General features: G+C 45.1%; 1 protein-coding gene across 1 annotated transcript; it reads left to right on the top strand.

Moving 5' to 3' along the window:
- Positions 1-519: 519 nt before the first annotated feature.
- Positions 520-21,418, top strand: LOC120935769 (serine/threonine-protein phosphatase PGAM5, mitochondrial-like). Its single transcript, XM_040347828.1, has 6 exons — positions 520-738; positions 6,992-7,164; positions 8,304-8,429; positions 11,329-11,414; positions 12,185-12,315; positions 21,035-21,418. The coding sequence occupies exons 1-6, from the start codon at positions 596-598 to the stop codon at positions 21,180-21,182; spliced, it is 807 nt and encodes a 268-aa protein (XP_040203762.1). The 5' UTR covers positions 520-595; the 3' UTR covers positions 21,183-21,418.
- Positions 21,419-22,515: the final 1,097 nt, after the last annotated feature.

The raw sequence follows: 22,515 nt of genomic DNA, 5'->3' as shown, positions 1-22,515 counted from the left end.
CTTTGCCCATACGGCTGTGTCATTCATGCACAGAGATCTATAAATGAGAAGACTAGTTCCTTCTTCCACCGTGGCAGAGGGACTTGCAGCATAGCTTCAGTGAGATCAGCGCACCTGCAGTCCATTGTTTACTTCCCTATGGCTGGATAGCCATACCTCTGTAGCAACCTGAAGCTGGAGGTAAACAATGCAGTAGCCTGTCTTTTGCACATGTGATGCACTGATTGCGGTGCTCTGCAGGCGTCAATGCAAAAATGTTATAAATACAAAATTATTACACATACACATGATTAATATTTTTTATTAATGTTGATACAAATATTCACTTTTTGTGGAGAACATGGAATATGCCTTGAAGGTCAGAGATAGCAGAACTAACTTTTCCAGTAGAAGACCAGCAATGGTCTCCTTACATCTTTCAGTGACCATTCCCTTTAAGGCAGCTTTAGGTGTTGCTTATTGCCACTCCCAAAAACCTGCACCCTCTCACTATATAATCCTGCAGACAGACTCCTCCCCAAGTGCCTCACTATATAAGGATTGCAGACTCACTTCTTCTGAGTGGTTGTATTGCCAACTTTGTTGAGCAGTTACCATGTTCCTGCGCAGGGCTGTCCTGGCTGGTGGAGCAGCACTTTTTGCTGCAGGGGCTGTGAAGCACAGTGAGGAAGACTCAAGTGTAAGTGCTGTGTCATGGCCACCAGCCTTTACCAGGCATTGGGACTCCAACTGGGACCGGTGAGTTCTTCACATAATAGATGTGACTTATTTCAGCAAGGGTTAAAGTATCACTAAAGGAAAAGTGTGTGTGTGGTGTTTTTTTTTTTTTTTTATATTTAGTTTTAGGTTTTATTGTCTCTTGCTTCACAGAAGTGTGTGTGTGTGTGTGTGTGTGTGTGTGTGTGTGTGTGTGTTTGGACTTTTTGACAACAAATGTAGATGTGTTTGTTTGGACAATCCGACCGTGTGTATGCTTCATCAGACCATTGCTTTGGGTTTTTTTTTTTTTTTTTTTTCTTTCTCCATCGGACCATTGTTCGCTGTGAATACTCTCAAACTTTTTGGCAACAAATGTCTGGCGGATAATCCGCTCATGTGTACACAAGTCCATCGGACTTAATTCCAAAATACAAATATGCATGCTCTGAACAAATGCTAAAGATCGGCCAACAATAGCAGAAGTTGCCCAAAGGGTGGTGTTAAAGGGCTGAAAAACCACGTGATTTGGTAAAAGTTGGCTGAAAATGTTCTGCTGTGTGTATGCGGAGCAAGTTCACGGCCAATGCCCATTCGTACCAAAATCCATGGAAAAGTCCAATGGAAGTCCTATTGTGTGTTTGAGGCTTTAGACTGGACATGCATTATACAATGCTGTTCCATTTCCCTTCGCTTTAGCTTCCGCAATGTAGTGCAAGGGCCTGACTGATTTCACTCAAATTAAAACTGTTTAAGTTTGACCTTTTTAAAATGTGTGGTCCTTGTAAATCTAAAAGAAAATTGTATAATGTATGGACAGCCTAAGATGTCTTATAAAGTGTTGGTTCTCTATGCAGTCACTATGTGCAATAGCCCTAATATAAACCATGCCTTTTTTTTTTTTTTTTTTTTTTTTTTTATTCTTCCTAACATGCATGTAGCCTGTTCTCAGCTGAACCAGTGCCCTTCATGGCTCCACCCTGTCTGCTTACTAAGACAACCAGCCATTGTAATGTGCCCTCTATCCTTACAGAAGGGGTCATTGCCTTCCTCAATGAGGCCTGCCCATGTGCATTGTAATAAGTGAAATACTACAGCGCTATTACATACAAATATATAAGAAAAATAAAAGAACAACCATAACCAAATAATACTTGCTGCATATAGAACGGTGAACTAAACCAATTAATATGTGAATAAAATGGGTATACGCGCTAATATTAACTAAAGTGGTAGACCGTGTCCAGCAAAAAGTGTAAAACCTATCCAGGTAAACATACACGTATGAACCAGTGAAATAAACATAAAGGGCCAGATCCACAAAGAACTTACGGCGGCGTATCTATTGATACGCCGCGTAAGTTCTGCGATGCGCCGTCGTAGCTTTGTTTTGTATCCACAAAACAAGATACGCCTGAATGTGGGCTAGATCCGACTGACGTACCTGTTAGTACGCCTTCGGATCTTCAGTGCATATTTACGCTGGCTGCTAGGTGGCGCTTCCGTTGATTTCCGCGTAGAGTATGCAAATTAGCTAGATACGCCGATTCTCAAACGTACGTCCGGCACATTTTTTTTACGTAAGGCTTTTTTCGGCGTAACGTTGCCCCTGCCTCTGAGGTGTACGCAATGTTGGGTATGGACATCGGGACAGCGTAAAAATTTTCCGTCAATCGTTCGCAAATAGGGCTTTGCGTAAGTTCCGTTCACGTCGAAAGCATTGACTATTTGCGACGTGATTTCGCGCATGTGCACTGGGATACGTCCACGGACGGCGCATGCGCCGTTCGCAAAAAGCGTCAATTACGTGGGGTCATACCAGATTACTAGGGTTGTCCCGATACCACTTTTTTAGGACCGAGTACAAGTACCGATACTTTTTTTTTTCATGTACTCGCCAATACCGATACTCCTTTTTTAAATTCAGCCATGTCCCTAATGCAGCCTTGTGTCAGCCGTGTCCCTAAATTCAGCCATGTCCCTAATGCAGCCTTGTGTCCCCTAAGACAAAGCCACGTCAATCCCCCCCGCCGCTGCCGACATCTAGTTACTATGACCTGTCTATCAAAGTGCCATGGCAAGGGGGAGGGGCTATACATGACGGCGGGGGAACACACAGCTATTCAAATGCAAATGACAGCTGTTGTGTTCCCCCAGCGCATAGTAACTAGATGTCGGCAGCAGAGGGGGGGATTGACTTGGCTTTGTCTAAGGCAGCAGCTTTCCTCTCCCCCATACGAGGACTGCTCTGCTCCGCTCTCCACCCACACTCGAAAAAAAAAAAAGTATTCTACCAGGCATCGGGAGTATTTGCGCGAGTACAAGTACTAGCGCAAATACTCGTATCGGTCCCGATACTAGTATCGGGACAACCCTACAGATTACCATACAACACGCCTACTTTGAATTACGCGAGCTTACGCCGGCACATTTACATTACGCCGGCCCGCATATGGGAGCAAGTTCTTTGTGGATACCCTAGGAGCCACTCTGATTTACGGCGGCTTAAATATATGCCCGTTTTTGTGGATCTGGCCCAATGTGTCAAAGACAATATGATATGTATATTGGATACAAATGGTGCAAAAACACGTGCAGCACACCCCCTAGGAAGGGAGAAACGGTTCACAGAAATGACTTGAAATAGGAATGCTGAATAGGCTGAAAGATTCCTGTGTAATTCCTATGGCTGTCTCAGGCGCACACGTGTAGGATCTTCCAGGGGCGGACTGACCATTGAGTCACTCGGGCACTGCCCGAGGGCCCCATGCCACTAGGGGGCCCCATCAGGGTTGCCAGGCTCAGTAAAACCAGGGACAGTATGTAAAAATCTATTTTTTTGTTTTTTTACATCTGTCCCTGATATGTCCGAAACCGACATGCTTTTGATGTGAAAATCCTGAGATTTTAGCTAACCCGCCTCTGCACTGCCTCCTGGCGTGGTGGCCATCTCTAAGCCCAGATCTTCTATTGCCCGGGGCCCCATGAGTTGTCAGTCCACCCCTGGGATCTTCTGACCAGCACAGCTTGTGAGAAACAGAGGGGAGAAAAGACAAAACTCATGGTGCAATATTGTATGCCCAAGCAGAAGACAGACTAGGCTGTATGTGTGTACACTCACGAATCCGCGAATAAGAGAAAGTGAAGGAGGAGCCAAGTGACGGGATCGACGAATGTGTATCCAGTGCCGGCCCAAGACATTGTGCTGCCTGGTACCAAGAATCAAATGCTGCCCCCCCCCCCCCCAAAAAAATAAAAAATCACGCCCACCAAAATGCCCCCACATCCATTATTTTATATCATAACTACACCTACATGGCCACTACAGACCTGTCATGGCACTATACATGTATAAGGAGGACCTGTCATGGCCCTATACATGTGTAAAAGAATGTGTCAGGGCTCAATGCATGTATGGAGGAGCATAAAAGGACCTGTGCGTGGCCAGCGGCCGCAATGTCAGTCGGCCACCCGCGATCGCTCCACAGAGAGCCAGAACGGGGAGCTGTCAATGTAAACAGACAGATCCCCATTCTGACAGGGGAGGAGAGATAGATGTGATGTTCCTAGTGATTCGGAACAGAGATCTCTCTCCTCCTCCAGTCAGTCCCACCCCCCCCCAGTTGGAAACGCCTCCCAGGGAACACATTTAACCCCTTTCCTGCCAGAGGGGGGGGAGAGATCCCTTGCCCTGTCCTAGTCTCTGTCTGCAGATGGGTCTGTGTATGTTTTAAACAGTACAGTACCTTCCATGCCAGTCTGTCTCCTTCTTCACCTGCTTTGATCTTTCCAGCGGCTCCTTCCCCGTCTGTCTCCTGGGGGGGGGGGTGCTTGCGGCGATCGCCATCTTCCCCATCTGTTAGCGGTGCAACGGATAAAAAAACTCACGGTTCGGATCGTTCCTCGGATCATTTTTCGGATCGGCAAAAAATAAATAAAAAAATTCTCCCCCACTGTAATATCCACATCTCCCCCACTGCAGTGGCGTCAGTAGGGTTGGTGTCACCGGTGCAGAAAAAAACACCACACACACACACACACACACACACACACACACACACACACACACACACACACACACACACACACACACACACACACCCCCTCAGGTAGTACAGACAGACACACACACACACACACACCCCCCCCCCCCCCCCCAAGTAGTACAGATACCCCCAGCGGTGTGTTTCACGAGTGCGGGCTCCTCCTCTGTGGGTGTAAACAGAGGAGGGCCGCCGTGGGGTGTACCAAGATGGCCGCGGCTCCGGAGCTAGGCCGAAGCCGCGGCCATAACATTAGGAAAGGCCGCGGCTTCGGCCTAGCTCCGGAGCCGCTGCAATTGTTTCCCAGACAGTGGAGCGGGAAGCGGAGCTGGCGGGCGGCAATTTGCCGCCCCCTTGAAGTGCCGCCTGGTACCATGGGACCCGCTGGTCCCATGGTAGGGCCGGCCCTGTGTGTATCCGTATGAGGAGATCATCAATCTGAGCGGCATTACAAGTTTTCTCTTATCCGCGGATTCGTGAGTGTACACACATACAGCCTATTCTGTCTTCTGCTTGGGCATACAATATTGCACCATGAGTTTTGTCTTTTCTCCCCTCTGTTTCTCACAAGCTGTGCTGGTCAGAAGATCGTACACGTGTGCCTGAGACAGCCATAGGAATTACACAGGAATCTTTCAGCCTATTCAGTATTCCTATTTCAAGTCATTTCTGTGAACCGGTTCTCCCTTAGGGGGTGTGCTGCATGTGTTTTTGCACCATTTGTATTGGGACTATTTGTATCCAATATACATATTGTCTTTGACACTTTAAGTTTATTTCACTGGTTCATATGTGTATGTGTAGCGCTCGCCCCCGAAGGAGCCGCTGATTAGTTTTGGGACCGGCTTTCTAAGTTACCTTCTTGACTTGGTCTAGGGGTGATTTCTGTGAGTGTGAGCAAAGAGCAATAGAGAAGGTTGATGAGCGCAGAGGAACTTTTAGTATCAGGCCTTGGATATTCAGAGAGGGAGAACAAGCCTGCTCTCAGCAATAGTGTAGCTCAATTTGTCGCCACCCCAATCCAGGTGGGTAAAGTGCCCCCGGACAGACAGCTATCTCAGGCCTGGCAGCCGGAGCGTCACTTATAAATCACTGGGAGGAAACTGACCTCTGCCACAGGCCTGACTCAGGGCCTCTGCCACAGGCTGGATAATTTTGGATTTGTGATAAACAGTTTGAGCAAATCCTCCCAGTCAGTTCAATCAATGTCACCCACTGACAGCTTGAGCATACCTGTCATGCGGTGTGGTGACCGGATCCCCGATGGTTCGTCTGGGCCTCCTGGACAACCTCTGTTTCTAGGTTCTCCCGGGCCAATCCCCCATCGCACAGCTCCCAGCTTAGGATCCTCTCAGCAGAAGGTAGGGACCCAGCAAGTCGCTGGGGCCCCTTTCAATAGTAGGAAGAGGCTCCGCATTGGTACCCGGCCTCAGCATGGCAGGACACGGTGGCGGGGCCCATGGATGCGCGTACCCTGAAGGTGGGTACCGCACCTGGAACTCGGGCCCCGCAAAACAGGACCCACCAAAAGCGGCTGCCCTAGATATATTCCCCCCCCCCCCAGCATGCCCAACGAGGGAAGACTCCTCTGGCTGCTGGGAGCAGGTGGGTCTGCCAGAATCCCTCTAGCGCCAACTGCCGCCCAGGGGTGTCAATGCACCCCTGGAGCGCAGACTGACCTACAGGACAGATTCTGGAATGAACAGCAGCCTAAATTTCCATAATTTGTGAATGGGAGTAAAACTAAGCCTCCCATTCCCCACTAACTTTTGGGTAGCGCCCGTACTGAAAGTAGGGGGGCGCTACATATGTTTACCTGGATAGGTTTTACACTTTTTGCTGGACACCGTCTACCACTTTAGTTAATATTAGCGCGTATACCCATTTTATTGCCCATGCCCATTGCAAGCTTTTTACTGCAGCAACCACTGAACTTGTACAAGCCGACAGAGTGCATGTATGGCCCTTAGCAAAAGAATAGTGCTCTGTCCTTGTAAGAACACAGGCTGGAGCCATGAAAAGCATTTGCAAGTTTCTGTCCCTGTTAAAATGTCCAAGTTGAGAGAAGAGGCATTGTGTTAAAATCTGACAATCAGTGTGATTTAAGCCAGCCTTGGGCCTATATCTTTGTCATGTAGTGTGTTATTTTACCAGATCTATCCCAAGATTGTCTGTTAGACATTGAAACGTCTGCCTACAAGTGAATTATTGTATGTTCTGCACAAACTGAACCATTAACATATATTTTTTAGACGTGAACCAAGGTCTCTGATCAATTTAACTGACCTGAACGGCAATAAAGAGGACTTGAAATGGAAACTAAAAAAATATAAAGCAAGGGCCAGACGTACCATCTTCCTTGTTCGCCACGGACAGTACAATGTGGCTGGTGAAACTGACTCTGAAAAAGTTCTAACACCACTTGGTAGGTTTAGTTTGGATCTACTTTCAGCACTAGTTGTTGAGCCTATGGCCTCTCCATGTTAAAGAAGTGTGTGTGGTCTTAATCCTTAACATTGTATTTTAATTGGGGTTGCCACTTGACTGGTTTTAAACCAGTCCCTTTTTTTTTTTTTTTTTTTTTTTTTTACTTGTTTGGGTCTGAAGGAGGGTTTTACTTTCAGCACATACTATAGGCAGGTGAGTGTCCTTGGTGTGCAGACTGCCAATAGATCTATAGCAGGGGTAGGCAACCTGGGGCCCTCCAGCTGTTGTGGAACTATATTTCCCATGAGACATTGCAAGGCTGGAAGTTAAAATTACTCCTAGAGGCATGATGGGACTTATAGTTCTGCAACAGCTGGAGGGGCCCAGGTTGTCTACCCTTGATCTATAGGATCTTGGCTTTGAGCCTGTAGGACCAGTCAGCCTTTAAGCTTGAACAGGGGGAAGTTGCTGCTGAGGTACTGGGTTGAATCCCACTATGCTTGCTTCTCCCCTGCTCTAGTTCTGGTAAGTTGATCTAGCCTTACCTTGCCAGCAGAGAGCCAAGAAAAAGGGCTTTTCCTTGTGTATTAACCATGAATTCTTGTGCCTTGGTAACTAAAAAAACTTGCAATTTCCATTTTTTTTTTTTCCCTGGCAGAGGAAAGTCTGCCCCCTGTATTTTCAAACTTGTCTGAGTTTGAAAACCCAGTCACTAGCATAATTTGTTTATCCATTAACATGGCACATCCGAGACCTGTGCATGTAATACCACCTTGCAGATTTGCAGCTTGCCAGGAGCCATTTTGTGAACAGCTAGATTAGATGGCTGCAGTTCAGCTTTTGACTGACCTGGTCCTGCACTTGAGCAGCAGAGAGGACAGTGACTGAGTATGGTTGTAAAGCAGACCATTTAAATGCAAGATGCCTACAGTGCTAGGTTACGGTCAACGGCCTTCAGTGAGGTCCTGGGAAAGCTAGGACTTCTATATATAAGTAATGCTTTCAGAACAGAGGCTGCTTATCTCAAGATTTGAGGTTGACTTTGTTATAATGTATTGTATTAACTTGGCTACAGGATTTCATACTTGCCCAACAGGTCCCTCATACACTTCTTACTGCATTTTCTTCATGCTGTAGGTCGTGAGCAGGCTAATTTAACTGGTCAGCGCCTTGCTAATTTGGGCTACACGTACACGGATATGACCTACTCTACACTGCAAAGGGCCAAAGAAACCTCAGAAATAATTGGCCGGCATCTTCAGGGTAAGTATAAAGTGAAATGACTGGATTGGCACAATTTAAAAAAACTGATTTTTTATTTTATTTTATTTTTTTCCCATGTTCGTTTTGCATCATGCTTGGCTACAAATACCATGGTTTGTTTTCCTCAGCTGTCTCAGAATGATAGCGGTTTCTCCAGGCACAGCATAAGCTGAAGGGTTACAGGAGTCTTTCTTCTTTTTTTTTTTTTTTTTTTTTTATTCTTTAATGTATAATATTTTTTTTTCACAATCAAAAAACAATCTCTTTTGCATCATATATACCTTAACATCCATATTTCACATCAACTAAACATCTCTTGGTCCTTATATACCTTTCTTCTTTCTTTGTTTTCACCCTCTCAACTCTCCCTTACACCAATACTACCCCTTGCGTGGTCTTGCCTCCCCCGACCTCGCCCCCACAGAGGAGCATTCCACCCAAAGGGAGTAATATTTCCCCCTCATTCCCCTCCCCAATCCCTCGCAAGGGAAAAAAAAAAAGATTATTCCTCTCCTCTCCCCCCCCCCCCCCCTCAAGGATTCTGTTCCCTGTATTCAATATATGGAGTCCAGGTCCTCCGGTACTCCTCCTCTCGCTCCCTCAGCCCCATAGTGAGATTTTCCATCAGCTGAATCTCTGTTATTCTACTAAGCCATTGTGTCCTTGTTGGAAGTGCTGTACTCTTCCATAGTATTGGTATACAGGACTTTGCTGCCGTAATCAAATGCCTTAACAGGGACTGCTTATATTTTTCCACAGATAGTGGGATGTCATATAATAGAAATGCTGATGGTCTGTCTCCGAGATTCACCCCAGTAATTTCACGGGTTGTATCCGAGACCATTTTCCCAAATTCTTTTCGTTTTTGACAACCCCAAAAGATGTGTATCATAGTGCCTTCTTCTTTGTGACATCTCCAGCAAATGTTTGAGACTTGAGGGAAAATCCGATTTAACAATGTTGGTGTCCTATACCACCTTGTCAAAACTTTAAAACCCCCCTCCTGATATCTGAATGCTATTGACGCCTTATGCGTGAATAAGAATATCTTATTTTTCTGTTTCTCTGAGAACTTTATACCCAGATCTCCTTCCCACGCCTGTATAAAGACAAGTTCTTCTGGTGCATCACAGGAGTCTTTCTGACCTCTTCAATTTGTTTTATTGTCCATAGGAGACATGTTCTGACTTCATTTGTGAAGACTGCCTCCACTATGGTGGATGGGTTTTTGTCCCACATTTTTGAGGCTCTGCATGTGGTTGGCAGATCCTTTTCTGATGTCTGCTTCTACCCACAAGAACCCTTCTGTACACGTAATGGGTAGGTCTGGCTTGCCTCTCCTAGATGTGTCTGGGGAAGGCTGATACCCAATTGTGTCACTTCTTACCAGTGCCTCCCCTCTGGATGGTGGTGCCCACTGACCAACCTTTGTTGACCACTACTTGAAGGTGGATGTTTGTGCATGCAGTGTTTGTTTCTTGGGAACTTCTGCTAATTCTGAACATTAAGGCCCCTTTCACACGGTCGGACCCTTCAGGTCCGCCTGTCCATTTTGACGGTGGACCTGAATGGCCGCTCCATGCAGTCCTATGGAGTGTCAGATGTCAGCGGAGACATGTCCGCTGACATCCGATCTACCAAAATCGGACAGATGGGGATGAGTCCCCATCCGTCCATATCGGATGAAAACAGACACGCTGTCCGTTTTCATCAGATCTCTCCAGAGGAGACAGCGGCGCTGCACAAGCCCCTCCCCGCTCAGTGAGAAGAGGGGGACTCAGCGGAGAGATCTCCTGCTAAGGCCCCCAAGAAATTCCATAATTTATAAGACACTTCAGATTTTCCTGTATACCATTTATATTCCTCTTTGAGATCTATTTTACAAAAACAGCTTCTTGGCCACTCTATAAATGGGATACCTTTTTCTATGTTTCATAAGAATCGGCTTACAGAAGCTAGTGAAGCTTCTGTGAGCTGATTGTGAAGCAGCACAATTGGCTGTGAATTTAGGGATGTTCACGGCTCTCTAACAATTAGCCTGTATATAGAAATTGAATATCCTCTGGGTATAGGGATATACCAGTCTGCTACTTATTGCTAAGGCCCTAACCACTGAGCGAAAAATGTTTTGGGGGTGTGAGGTTGGGCCTGGAGAACTGTTGCCGTATAAGAATGTAGCAAAGATTGGGGGGGGTGCTGTGTGGAAGGACTTTTTGGAAGAAAAAAAACATCCTGTTCCTTTTTAAAGCATGTTAAATTTGTCCCATTGTATGATGTAAAATACCTGGTTGATCCTGCCTGTTTCTGCACGCTGATCCATGATACCATGGTCAGTTTATGTGCCTCAATCATCCTGCTGAGTCTCTCCCTCTTCCCGGCCTGTCAGTTCCAAAGCCTGTGTGAGGGCAATCTTCCCTGTGGCTTGAAAATTACATCCATAAATAGCTGTCATCCCCTTTATTTTATCAAGGACTAAAGTACATTTTTTTTTTTTTTTTTATCCTAAATGCCTTCTCACAACACTGAGATCACGTGACCTTCATCTGCTGGCTGAAGTAGAGGGTTATCTCGGCTCCTCACTCTGTGTTCCTTAGATTGGCAAAGGAGAGCAGAGCAAGGTTATGTGACATCACACCGGTGCTGAGAAGGTATTTAGGATTAGAATTGTAAAAAGTGGACACAGTACTTTAGATCTTGATAAAATGGGAGGGGATGCAAGTTATTCTGACTTTACGACCACTTTAACCACACTCTAGTACAGCTGCCCTACACATATCAAGTGATTGATGGAAATGATTGTGTGCATACATGCACCAGATTTGGGTTTTGCTGGTAGCCAGTCTGTACACTAATATGCATTTAATGTGTACTAAATGTATCACAATCTTGGCTTTCACAGGTGTGACACAAACTGGTTCTGACTTGCTAAGAGAAGGGGCGCCCATTAGACCAGATCCAAGTTCTGACTGGAAACCAGATGTTTTGGTGAGCCTTAAATCTCTGCATTGAATTTCAGTGCCTGTCATTATGGACTTGTAAGCTTTGAGTCAGGAACTCTTTTCATGTAGACAACCTGAAGCAAGCAAATGTAAAGATGAGTGTTTGGCATGTTAAAAGCTAATGCCTCAGTGCAGAACTGTGAAGCTATAGACCTGTAACGGTATCATCTGTAGCTTAAAGAACCACTTCATTTTGAGAGCAAGATGGCACTTTCCTTCAAAAGAATTGGTCTCTTGCGTGTGGCTATTGGCTTGCTTTGTCTTTGAGGTATGACCTTTCTTGGTCCCACTTTTGCTGTTCTGTGACTACTGTGAGCCTCGATTGTCTTTCTACATTTGACAAGACTCCCACTCTAGGTAGGTGCAATGCTGAAGCTTCAGTGGAATTACAGCCAGCTAGGTGTCGCTTGCATTAGCCAAGGCCCCTTTCACACTAATGCGACTTTAAAGTCACGCAATTTTGCCACGGTTTGAGGGAATGCCTGTGTAATTCATCAAAGTGGGACCAAGTAGAGCAGGGACTACTTTGAAGTCGTAATAATATGAATGTTTGTCATTGGAAATCATGGGGGAATGACTTGTCATGCCACTTTGCAGTCCCAAGTAGCAGGACAAGTGTGAAAGGGACCTAAGGAGAGAGACTACCCTTTTAGGCATTATACACTTGAGAATTTGAACTAGCTTGTGCTACTTTGTTCCTAACATGGCTTACTTATTTGCTAAATGCTTACTCTGATCTGGAAATTTCTCACCTAGTATTTTAAAGATGGACCACGTATAGAATCTGCTTTTAGAAGCTACATTCACCGTGCTGACTATGAACAGAAAGACGAAAGCTATGAGATCATAGTTTGCCATGATAACGTTATCCGCTACCTTGTCTGCAGGTAAGGGAATCTCCTTTACATTCTTGCAAAAACATGGCAAACAAATATTCTATATTGTATGTGAAGATGCTTGTGAACAGGGCAGGACTTAGGGTGGTGGGGGCCCCTGGGCCTGAGTGTTGAAGGGGACCCCTGGAGCCGAGAATTGGGGGGGGGGGGGGTCGAAGATGCTGAGCGGGGGGGGGGGCGCATTAAAGCATTCCTCCTGGGGGGGTTTTGCAGTTGTTGGGGGGGGGGGGGGGGGGGGGGGGGGGAGTGCCTCTCACCTGTGCCGACAGCCGGGGCCACAGACTGTCATTAGCCCGGCTGTCGGCTTTCTTCCCTTCAGCAGCCACAGTCCTCCACACACCGCTCCGGTTCCTCCTGCTTCCGTGCTGCCTCCTCTTGCAGTGCGGGAAAATTAACCCTTTCCCGGGACTGCGGGAAGAAGCTGTCTGTGCGGGAAAGTCCCGCAGAATCCGTGCGTGTTGGGAGGTATGTGCAGGGCCGCCATCAGGAATTTTGGGGCCCCTTACTAGGGTTGCCACCTGTCCAGGAATCACCCGGACAGTTCGGGTTTGGGATCTTGTGTCCGGGTTTCAGTCTGCCTGAAACCCGGACACATTATTTAGACTGGGCTGTGGCTCCCCAAGTAACTGAGGTAGTCACACAAAAATCTGTTGCCATTCGGGAGATGCGGGCCGCTGTCTGGGGGCAGGTTTGGCATCACTGAGGGGGAGCCATGATGTCAGCAAGAGCAGTTTGGCCACACCCACTGTTTGCCGCAGCGCGCTGCATTACCACTCTCCTTGAGGCACCCAAAGCTGCCCCAGGTCTTTTATAATCCTATTGTGTATGCTACGGGAAAAAATGTGCCCTGTGCCGCTAAAGTGGTCGGGTTTGGCTTGAAGAAAAGGTGGCAACTCTACCCCTTACACAGCTTAAGGCATGGGCCCCCTGGAGCAGAGAACCGGGGGTGGGGGGGGGCTGCCGCCTGAAATTGAGAAGCGGGGGGGCTGCCGCAAATTGAGAAGGGGGGGGGGGCTTTACAAAAAAAGAAAAAATTGAGAAATATATATATACAGTACAGACCAAAAGTTTGGACACACCTTCTCATTCAAAGAGTTTTCTTTATTTTCATGACTATGAAAATTGTAGATTCACACTGAAGGCATCAAAACTATGAATGAACACATGTGGAATTATACAGAACAAAAAAGTGTGAAACAACTGAAAATATATTTCATATTCTAGGTTCTTCCACCTTTTGCAGCAGACACATCTCTAGAACTGGTAAGAGGAGACTGTGTGAATCAGGCCTTCATGGTAGAATATCTGCTTGGAAACCACTGCTAAAGAAAGGCAACAAGCAGAAGAGACTTGTTTGGGCTAAAGAACACAAGGAATGGACATTAGACCAGTGGAAATCTGTGCTTTGGTCTGATGAGTCCAAACTTGAGATCTTTGGTTCCAACCCCTGTGTCTTTGTGCGACGCAGAAAAGGTGAACGGATGGACTCTACATGCCTGGTTCCCACCGTGAAGCATGGAGGAGGAGGTGTGATGGTGTGGGGGTGCTTTGCTGGTGACACTGTTGGGGATTTAATCAAAATTGAAGGCATACTGAACCAGCATGGCTACCACAGCATCTTGCAGCGGCATGCTATTCCATCCGGTTTGCGTTTAGTTGGACCATCATTTATTTTTCAACAGGACAATGACCCCAAACACACTTCCAGGCTGTGTAAGGGCTATTTGACCAAGAAGGAGAGTGATGGGGTGCTGTGCCAGGTGACTACCTCTTGAAGCTCATCAAGAGAATGCCAAGAGTGTGCCAAGCAGTAATCAAAGCAAAAGGTGGCTACTTTGAAGAACCTAGAATATGAAATATATTTTCAGTTGTTTCACACTTTTTTGTTATGTATAATTCCACATGTGTTAATTCATAGTTTTGATGCCTTCAGTGTGAATCTACAATTTTCATAGTCCTAAAAATAAAGAAAACTCTTTGAATGAGAAGGTGTGTCCAAACTTTTGGTCTGTACTGTATATATAAAAAAAAGGGGGTAGCCATCTGGGGCCCTGGGTACCTCTGGGCCCTTTAATAAAAAAATAAATAAATAAAAATAAACATTTATAAAAAATACATACAAAAAAGAGAGGTTGCCATCTGGGGCCCTGGGGCCTCTGGGCCTTTTAATAAAAAATAAAAAAATATAAACAAAAATAAAAAAAACATTTATAAAAATAAATAAAGGGCCCCGGGGACCTCTGTAAAAAAAAAAAAAAAAGAAAAAAAAAATTTATTTTATATATATATATATATATATATATATATATATATATATATATATATATATATATATATATATATATATATATATCATTTTTTTAATAAAAAAGGGGGGTTGCCGTCTGGGCCTCCGGCCCCCTGGGGACCTCCTGACCCCTAAAAAAAAAAAAGGGGGCCCCCTATTGGGCGGGGCCCATGGGCTTGAGCCCAGTCAAGCCGAATGGTAAGTCCGGCCCTGCTTGTGAAGTCTGTTTGCTTTGGTGTAATCGCACATAGTAAGTGATCATTGCAGTCTGTTTACACTGGCCTTCCATGAAGACCTTATACTTTACACTATAACTGCTGGACAGCATTATGCAATAAATTGGTCACAGTTCTGACAATGTACTTCTATCCAGCTAAGACTGGCCATACACTATACAATTTCCTTGTACATTTTCTCTAGTCATCTTCCAGGATGGCACACCTGAGATCAGTGGTTCCTCCCTACAGGACACGCGTATTTAAAAGAATAAAATAAATCAAGAATAGAATGCACTCCAGAGGTCTTGTTACAAATTAACCTTTGTTTTATTTGTGCAACATACAATACACTTGAGCGTCAACATTTCAGTCCAACTGCAGACTTTTATCAAGTTGCAAAAAAAATGCCTTGGCGTACTTCCGAGAAGGAAGCTAGAGAGTCCCTTTCATCAAACACACAAATATGAAATCTTCCTGACAATGCGCACAAATATGAAATATACCTGATAATGCACACAAAGCATTAAACTGAGAAAAATATTTCTAACATACGATTGAGGCACTCATCTGCTGAGGTTCATCAGGTTCTATCTCCCATTAAATTTATAGGCCTCATATTCATGCACAAACTTATTTTTCTTTAATTTTGCAGATTTGTATTACCTTCTAGAAGTATCTCACTGCAGTAGTAAACTGTTACATATACCAGTAACAGGATTTACAGAAAATCTTTTGTGTGTGTGTGTGTGTGTGTGTGTGTGTGTGTGTGTATAAAAAAAAAAATATATCTCTTTAACTATTTAGTCAATATTACTTCATCTTGTTCAGAGATTTCAATGGACTAACAAATCTAATCTTGATATGTTTTTCTAATATTAGTTAAGTAGTCTGTCTGTCTGTTACCTCGATGAGAGCTCTTATCTTTGAACTGTTGTGCGGCACCACCAGCTATTTCAGATATATAAAATATAATTGTTATTGCAAGAAAATTTATCTTTTATATATCTGAAATAGCTGGTGGTGCCGCACAACAGTTCAAAGATAAGAGCTCTCATGAAGGTAACATAAATACTTTTATGCTGGTTAAACCTTCCTTTAAACAAAGTGACCAGTCTTTCCTGTGGCAAGAGGCACTGGTGGGCAAGTAGAGCATGTTGGCGCTGCAGACTACAACTCCCATGCGGCGTCCGTCTCGCACAACGTCACCTGACGACTGACAATAGTAAGTCAGGATTTCAGAGCTGTGGGCGGATACTCGGACAGCCGCTGGGCGGTGGCCATTGTTTTGGTTATTGATAAAATGGACACTCCAGTACTTAACTTGGGGGGGGGGGGGATAAACGTGGCCCCCCTCAGGCCCCACCCTGGTGATGCCCATGCAGCTGTGGCTAGAAACATGGAGTGTTGGCTAGATCAAATTAAAAGCTATGTGGTAGCAGGTACCTCCAGGAAAGATCTGTTGGAATCCTTCCCTAGCCTGCTGAAAGCAGTCAATTATATGGCAGAATCCATTAGGATGTTGGCCAGATCCTCAACGCTAGTTAACTCAGCTAGGAGGGCACTCTGGCTAAAGACCTGGTCAGGGGACTTTGCTTCCAAGGTAAAGCTGTGTGGAATTCCCTTTTCAGGAGACCTAATGTTCGGGCCGGAACTAGAGACTGTCCTTAATAGGACAGCGTATAAAAAAGCTTTCCCACAGAGTGGGGCAGCAAAGAGAATTTTTGTCCTTTTCAACAAGCCAATAAGGAAAGAGACCAGATACGGAAAAGGCCCTGGAAGCCTCAGAGGAAGAGGGGTGTGCTCTTTAGACCTCCTGAGCAAACCCTAAAAAAAAATGTCCATCTCCCAGTAGGAGGGAGACTACAGGACTTTCTACCGACTTGGAAAGAAGCAACAAGAAGTCCATTCGTCCTGGGTTTAATCAACCAAGAATATCTAGAATTTTCAGATTATAATTAATATCACACACCCCGCCCCATTTTACATTGCGAACCTCCCAAAGGATTGGTAGAAGGCCGTGGCTATGAAGTCTCTTCTAGAAGAACTGATGCAACAGGGTGTCATTTCCCAGGTACCAAAAGATTTACTCACATTTTTCTGGTCAAAAAACCATCAGGAAAGTTTTGCCTGATTCTCAATCTGAACATTCTGAATGGATAAAATGTTCTCCGTGAGGAATTCACTCACCCCCAGATGCTACATGGCATCCATCAACCCAAGAGATGCCCATCTCTATATACCAATAGCAACCCCATCACAGAAATTTCTGCGACTTGCAGTCAATCTGAGGGGGGGTGGTGAGGTTTGGCACCTGCAGTTCCCAGCTCTGCTCTTTGGCCTTTCCTCCTCCCCAGAGAGTTCAAGAAAGTGGTGGCAGAAGCTTTGCAGTCCCTGAGGCTGAGGGGGCTTCCAATAGTACCTTACTTGGACGACCTACTACTGTTTTCCGACTGAAAGGATCAAGTAGAAGGCAATCTGCAAATAACCCAAGCACACCTAAAGGGGTCTGGGTTGGTTTCTCAACCTTCAGAAGTCCAATCTGGTACAGTTTCTGGGGTAGGAAATGGATTCATTGAAACAGAGGATATTTCTTCCCCAGGAGAAAATGGAGAAGATGCAGTCAGCTCTGAAAGCACTTCAAACCAACTCAGACTTCTGTAAGGCAAGCCATGCCTGTTGACTACGGCAATTCCCTCAGTTCAGTGAGCCAGATTTGATGATCGTCCTCTGCAGGCAGACATCCTGATGAATTGGTGTTACCAGGAACCTCTGGAAAAGAAGTTCAGCATTTTATCTAAGTTTCTAACGCAAAGTGTAGCAGTTCTTTCACTTCCACTATCACTTCTTGTAATTCTTCAGTCCACTGCGCTCCCAGTCTCTCGCTTGACTAGATGATTCACTGCCACTGAATCCTGTGAGCTCCAATATTCACTGTAGTATCTTCCTCTAGCGTCGCCCTGCTTCTCTGGCACACAAGATGCTTCACCCCACTGGCCTGCTTGGTCCCTGGCTTCACACACAAGGCTGCTATGCAAGAGTCTCCTCCGCTGGCTGGGTCCCTGGCTTGACACTCGCTGAAGTTTACAGATTCTTCACCGATTGGTGAGAATTCTGCTTTGGTACTTCAGCTACTCACAGATCCCTGGTAAGAAGGTGGTTGGTCCCTTAGTGGTGACCGCTTCCCCCTCTGCCTCCAACCATGACAGGTTCTCTGGCCGGTAGAACTGTCACTTCTGGCTGAACTGCAATACCAACCCTGCACTGCTCTCTTGCTTCTGGATAGGCCTAAACTCTGACCAAGCAGTCCAGGCAATGCAACACGTGTCCATCCAGGTGGCCTAGAATACTGGTCATCTGACTCCAACCAAATATATAGGTTCTCCCAGCAGGCCACTCCCCTAATTTTTTTTTTTTTTTTTTTTTAACTTTCCTCCCCTCCCCACTGGTTAGTAGCTCTGCGACCTGGGGTCAGATAGGTAGTTTAAGGCCTACCTGACCACGAGCCAAAAAATGTTGGCTCCTACAACCTATGGTTTCAGAGATAAGGGGCTCCTTGCATAGACTGTCAGAATGTGTACTTGCAGAGAGGCCAGTTTAAATACAAGCTGGCACTCTGCAGCAGACTGAGGATGAGCTCAGTGCCGCACTTGTCCATTGAGCCCAGTGCCTCTGACATCTTGGACTAATGGTAAAGTACCATTGGCCCAAGCTGTCCAAAAAAAATGCTGCAGTTGAGGCACTCCTCTCACTGCAGTGTCATAGAAGGGGGCATGTGTATAAGACAAATGCTCCCATCCAGCCCTCTTAACTACAAGGAAAAAACATGGGTTTATGGGTATAAGGTTTACCCACAATCCCATGTTTTCTCAGTTTAGAGGCAAGAATGAGAATCTGCTGCTGTTGAAAAGGGGTGTGTGTCGTGCTAAATTGTATTATAACCTAATTTATCTATGTACTGTGAAATTGCTGGTTGGAAGTTCAAACTTCAGTAATTTGTCTGTTTTAAGCCACCTGCTTGAGTAGTTTTTAAAAATATAGTAAATTCCCTTAAAGTATAATTGTATATTTCTTATGGTAATTAACCCCTTGCCACCCAGGCCAATGCTGACACTTCTCTCCTACATGTAAACTTTTTTGCTAGAATATTTATACATAAAAATATTTGCCGGCGTATAAGATGACACCCCCCCCCTAATTTTCCAGCTAAAATGTTGGTTTTGGGATATACTCACCGTATAAGACGACGCCTCACTGTGCCATCATACATGCCTTACTGTGCCATTGCCGACCTCCCTGTACCATTCCATTCCCTGCCTCCATGATCTCCCTACCTTCTCCTGTTTGCAGAGTATGTCAGACGGCGGCCATCCATTATTCAAAAGCCATGCCTCCTCCGGCTGATCTGTGATAGGTGGAACACTAATTTTCCCAGCAGAGCCTCTGTTCAGTGTTCCGCCTATCATGGATGTCCTCTCGGCCGAGGATGAGAAGGTATCCGTGATAGGCGGAACACTGAACAGAGGCTCTGCTGGGAAAATTGGTGTTCCGCCTATCACGGAACAGTCTGAGGAGGCGCGGCTTTTGAATAATGGATGGCTGCTGTCTGACAGACAGGTACCTGACGTATAAGACGGCCTCTGACCTTTGGGGCATTATTTTACATGCAAAAGGTCGTCTTATACGCCGGAAAATACGGTACACATTATTAGCAGACACCCTAGAGATGGTGTTTGTTGCATCATTTTATGTCACATGGTATTTGCGCAGAAATCTTTCCAACGCTTCAAACTCTGCTCTAGCAGATCCCTCCTGTCGGCTCCCCAGACTACAGACCTGTACAGCCCTTAGGATCTGCTAGAGTTGAATGCAAACAAGTTAGTTAACAGACAAAAGGACCTCCCCATGTTTCCCAAGGAGTACTGTTCATAGCTGTGTGACTTTAAAGTAGGTACTGCACTACTTTAATTCCACTTTCTTGCAACTTGAGGGCCATAGACGTCAATGTAAACCCTCAAAGTCACACCTGCATGATATATGTGCAACTTGTGAAAATGGCAGCAATGAAAAATGAGGGGGAAACGTGTGGGGATCCCTCCCAAAATCCATACCAGACCTTTTCCAAGCATGCAGCCTAGCTTGTGCTGCAAAGCACATGATGGGGACAAGGGCCTATTTCCCCACAACCCTGGCTGGTAGTTGTCGGGGGTCCCCATGTAAATAAGTGGGAGTACCTAGTTTTTGGGGTGGGTTTTTTGTTTTGTGATTTACAATGAGGCCCTCTCCTGCCCGCAAACCCCACCACCACTGGGCATCCAGGGTTGTCCAACACTTTACAACATGAGGGCAGATGGTACAGTTGCAATTCAATTCAGAGGAATCAGGGCCCTGCTCGTTGGAGCTTACAATATAGGAGGGGGGGGGGGTCAAGTGATCCAAAGCACCATGTTGAGGCCCATGCTCTCTGACCCTCTCCTTTACAGCTATTCGCATAGAATTCAAATTGTGCAATCAATTTCAAATTGTTCTGAAAATTTGGAATTTTTCTGCTCTGCACATATCTAGTGACTTTGTTACGACTGAACCAATGTGATCATTGTGTTTGTGCGCTACAAAGTCGCACAGTGAGGTTGATGTAAGATGCACAAGTGTGGATGGACACTCAAAGTGGTGGTTTTGGAATTCTCTGGGATCTATGTCAAATTGAATCCTACTGATACCAAATGGGATCATTTTATAGTGTTCTGTTAGAACACTCTAACTTTCAAAATGAGCGACAGATGCATGTTGTTCAATGATACCTAGGCAGGTGTTCAGATCTCTAATGTGTCCAAGACCATGTTGTCTTTTAAATACAGGTGTGGTGAAAGTAGGATTTATAGTGCTTGGGTTTGTATTCAGCTAAGCATAAAGTTAAACTGGTACTGCCATCTATTTATGTATCTGGGTATATGCCACATGGATTTATGTAAAAAAAGGTCCCTTCTGGGTCTATGGTCACTAAAAAAACAAAAGTGCAGCACAACAAAGAATAAACTCAACAATTAAACTAAAATCCTAATAAATGGCTATTTATTTATTTTTTTACTATGCATGTCTGTCCATAATATGTGCTCTGCTGCAGATCAATCTGCCTAAACCAATAGTGGTTAAATAGTTTGCTTCGTGTATTCTCATTAGAAAATTACAACTTTCTTCTTTCCCATAGGGCTCTTCAGCTGCCTCCTGAAGCTTGGCTACGCATGGATCTAAATCATGGCAGCATCACTGAACTTGTCATTCATTACAATGGTCGTGTAACTCTAAGAATGCTTGGTGAGGCTGGGTACATGCCAGCTTCAAAACTCAGCTGCTAAACTGGATGGCAAATTTTATGAAAAGCCAGAAGGAGTTCAAGATTAATACGACTGCTTCCAAACTACAAGAGAATTGATGCAAGATACTGTAAAATGGTGATGGGAGTAAACACTTTTGGCTTTCAGTTGGCACCATGGAAGTTTGACTGCTAATTACAGGCAACACAATTGGGTTCATTTACTAAAGGCAAATCCACTCTGTACTACAAGTGCACTTGGAAGTGCAGTCGCTGTAGATCTGAGGGGGAGAGCTCTGATGATTTTTATCATCCAATCATGTGCAAGCTAAAAAAAAAAAAAAAATTCTTGCATGTCCACCCCTTTAGATATACAGTGACTGCACTTGCACTGCAAGTACACTTGGATTTGCCTTTCGTAAATGACCCCCATAAACACCCAGTAAATGCTGCACTTTATGTATGAAGACCATCATTCGCAGAGTATTTGTATCCATTTTTAAGGTATCTTCAATTGTGTGTTGGCACTTGTATTAAGCTGTGCTTGGCAAAGCATAATTTGGCAAACAAAATAAATGCAGTTCCAAAAAAAATCAGCTTTTTTTTTTTTAGAGGGGGGGGGGGGGACACAAACATGTCTATAGCTACTCCTTTTTAGTGTGTGTGTGTGTGTGCGCGCATACCCTGCCTTTCCACCCCTGCAGCACCTTCAAGAAAATCCTGGATTTTTCTACTCACCAGCCACCTTATCAGTACTTGGGTGGACCCCCTTTTTGCCTTCAGAACTGCCTTCATTCTTTGTGGCATAGTCAACAAGATGTTAGATTCCTCTGATCTTGGTCCATTTTGACATGATGGCATCCTGCAGTTGCTGCTAATTTGTCAGCTGCACGTCCAAGATACGAATCTTCTGTTCCACTACATCTCAAAGGTGCTCTATTGGATTGAGACCTGGTGACTGGAGGTCATTGCAGTACAGTGAACTCATTGTCTTCAACAAACCAGTTTGGAGCTTTGCATTATACTGCTGGAAGTAGTCATCAGAAAATGGGTACACTGTAGCCATAAAGGGGTGGACATGGTCAGTAGCAATACTCAGGTTGTGGTGTTTAACAATACTCAATTGGTACTAAAAGGCCCAAAATGTGCCAAGACAATATCCCCCACACCATTACACCACCAGCCTCATCTGTTGATGCAAGGCAGAGCCATGCTTATGCCAAATTCTGACCCTACCATCTGAATGTTGCAGCTTAAATCGTTACCTGGTCTGAGTTGTTGTTCCAATCTTCTATTCAATTTCAGTGAGCCTGTGAAAATTGTAGCTTCAGTTTCCTGTTCTTAGCTGACAGGAGTGGCACCTGGTGTGGTCTTCT

This window comes from Rana temporaria, chromosome 1, assembly GCF_905171775.1.
Source record: "Rana temporaria chromosome 1, aRanTem1.1, whole genome shotgun sequence".
Classification (NCBI taxonomy): Eukaryota; Metazoa; Chordata; class Amphibia; order Anura; family Ranidae; genus Rana; species Rana temporaria.
The sequence above is the reverse complement of the archived record's forward strand: the minus strand, read 5'-3'. Positions and strand labels throughout refer to the sequence as shown.

Coding starts and splice junctions, on each gene's coding strand:
- LOC120935769 (XM_040347828.1), top strand. CDS start 596: ATGTTCCTGCGCAGGGCTGTCCTGGCTGGTGGAGCAGCACTTTTTGCT. Junction 8,430..11,328: donor AATTGGCCGGCATCTTCAGG/GTAAGTATAAAG, acceptor TGGCTTTCACAG/GTGTGACACAAACTGGTTCT. Junction 11,415..12,184: donor ACTGGAAACCAGATGTTTTG/GTGAGCCTTAAA, acceptor TTTCTCACCTAG/TATTTTAAAGATGGACCACG.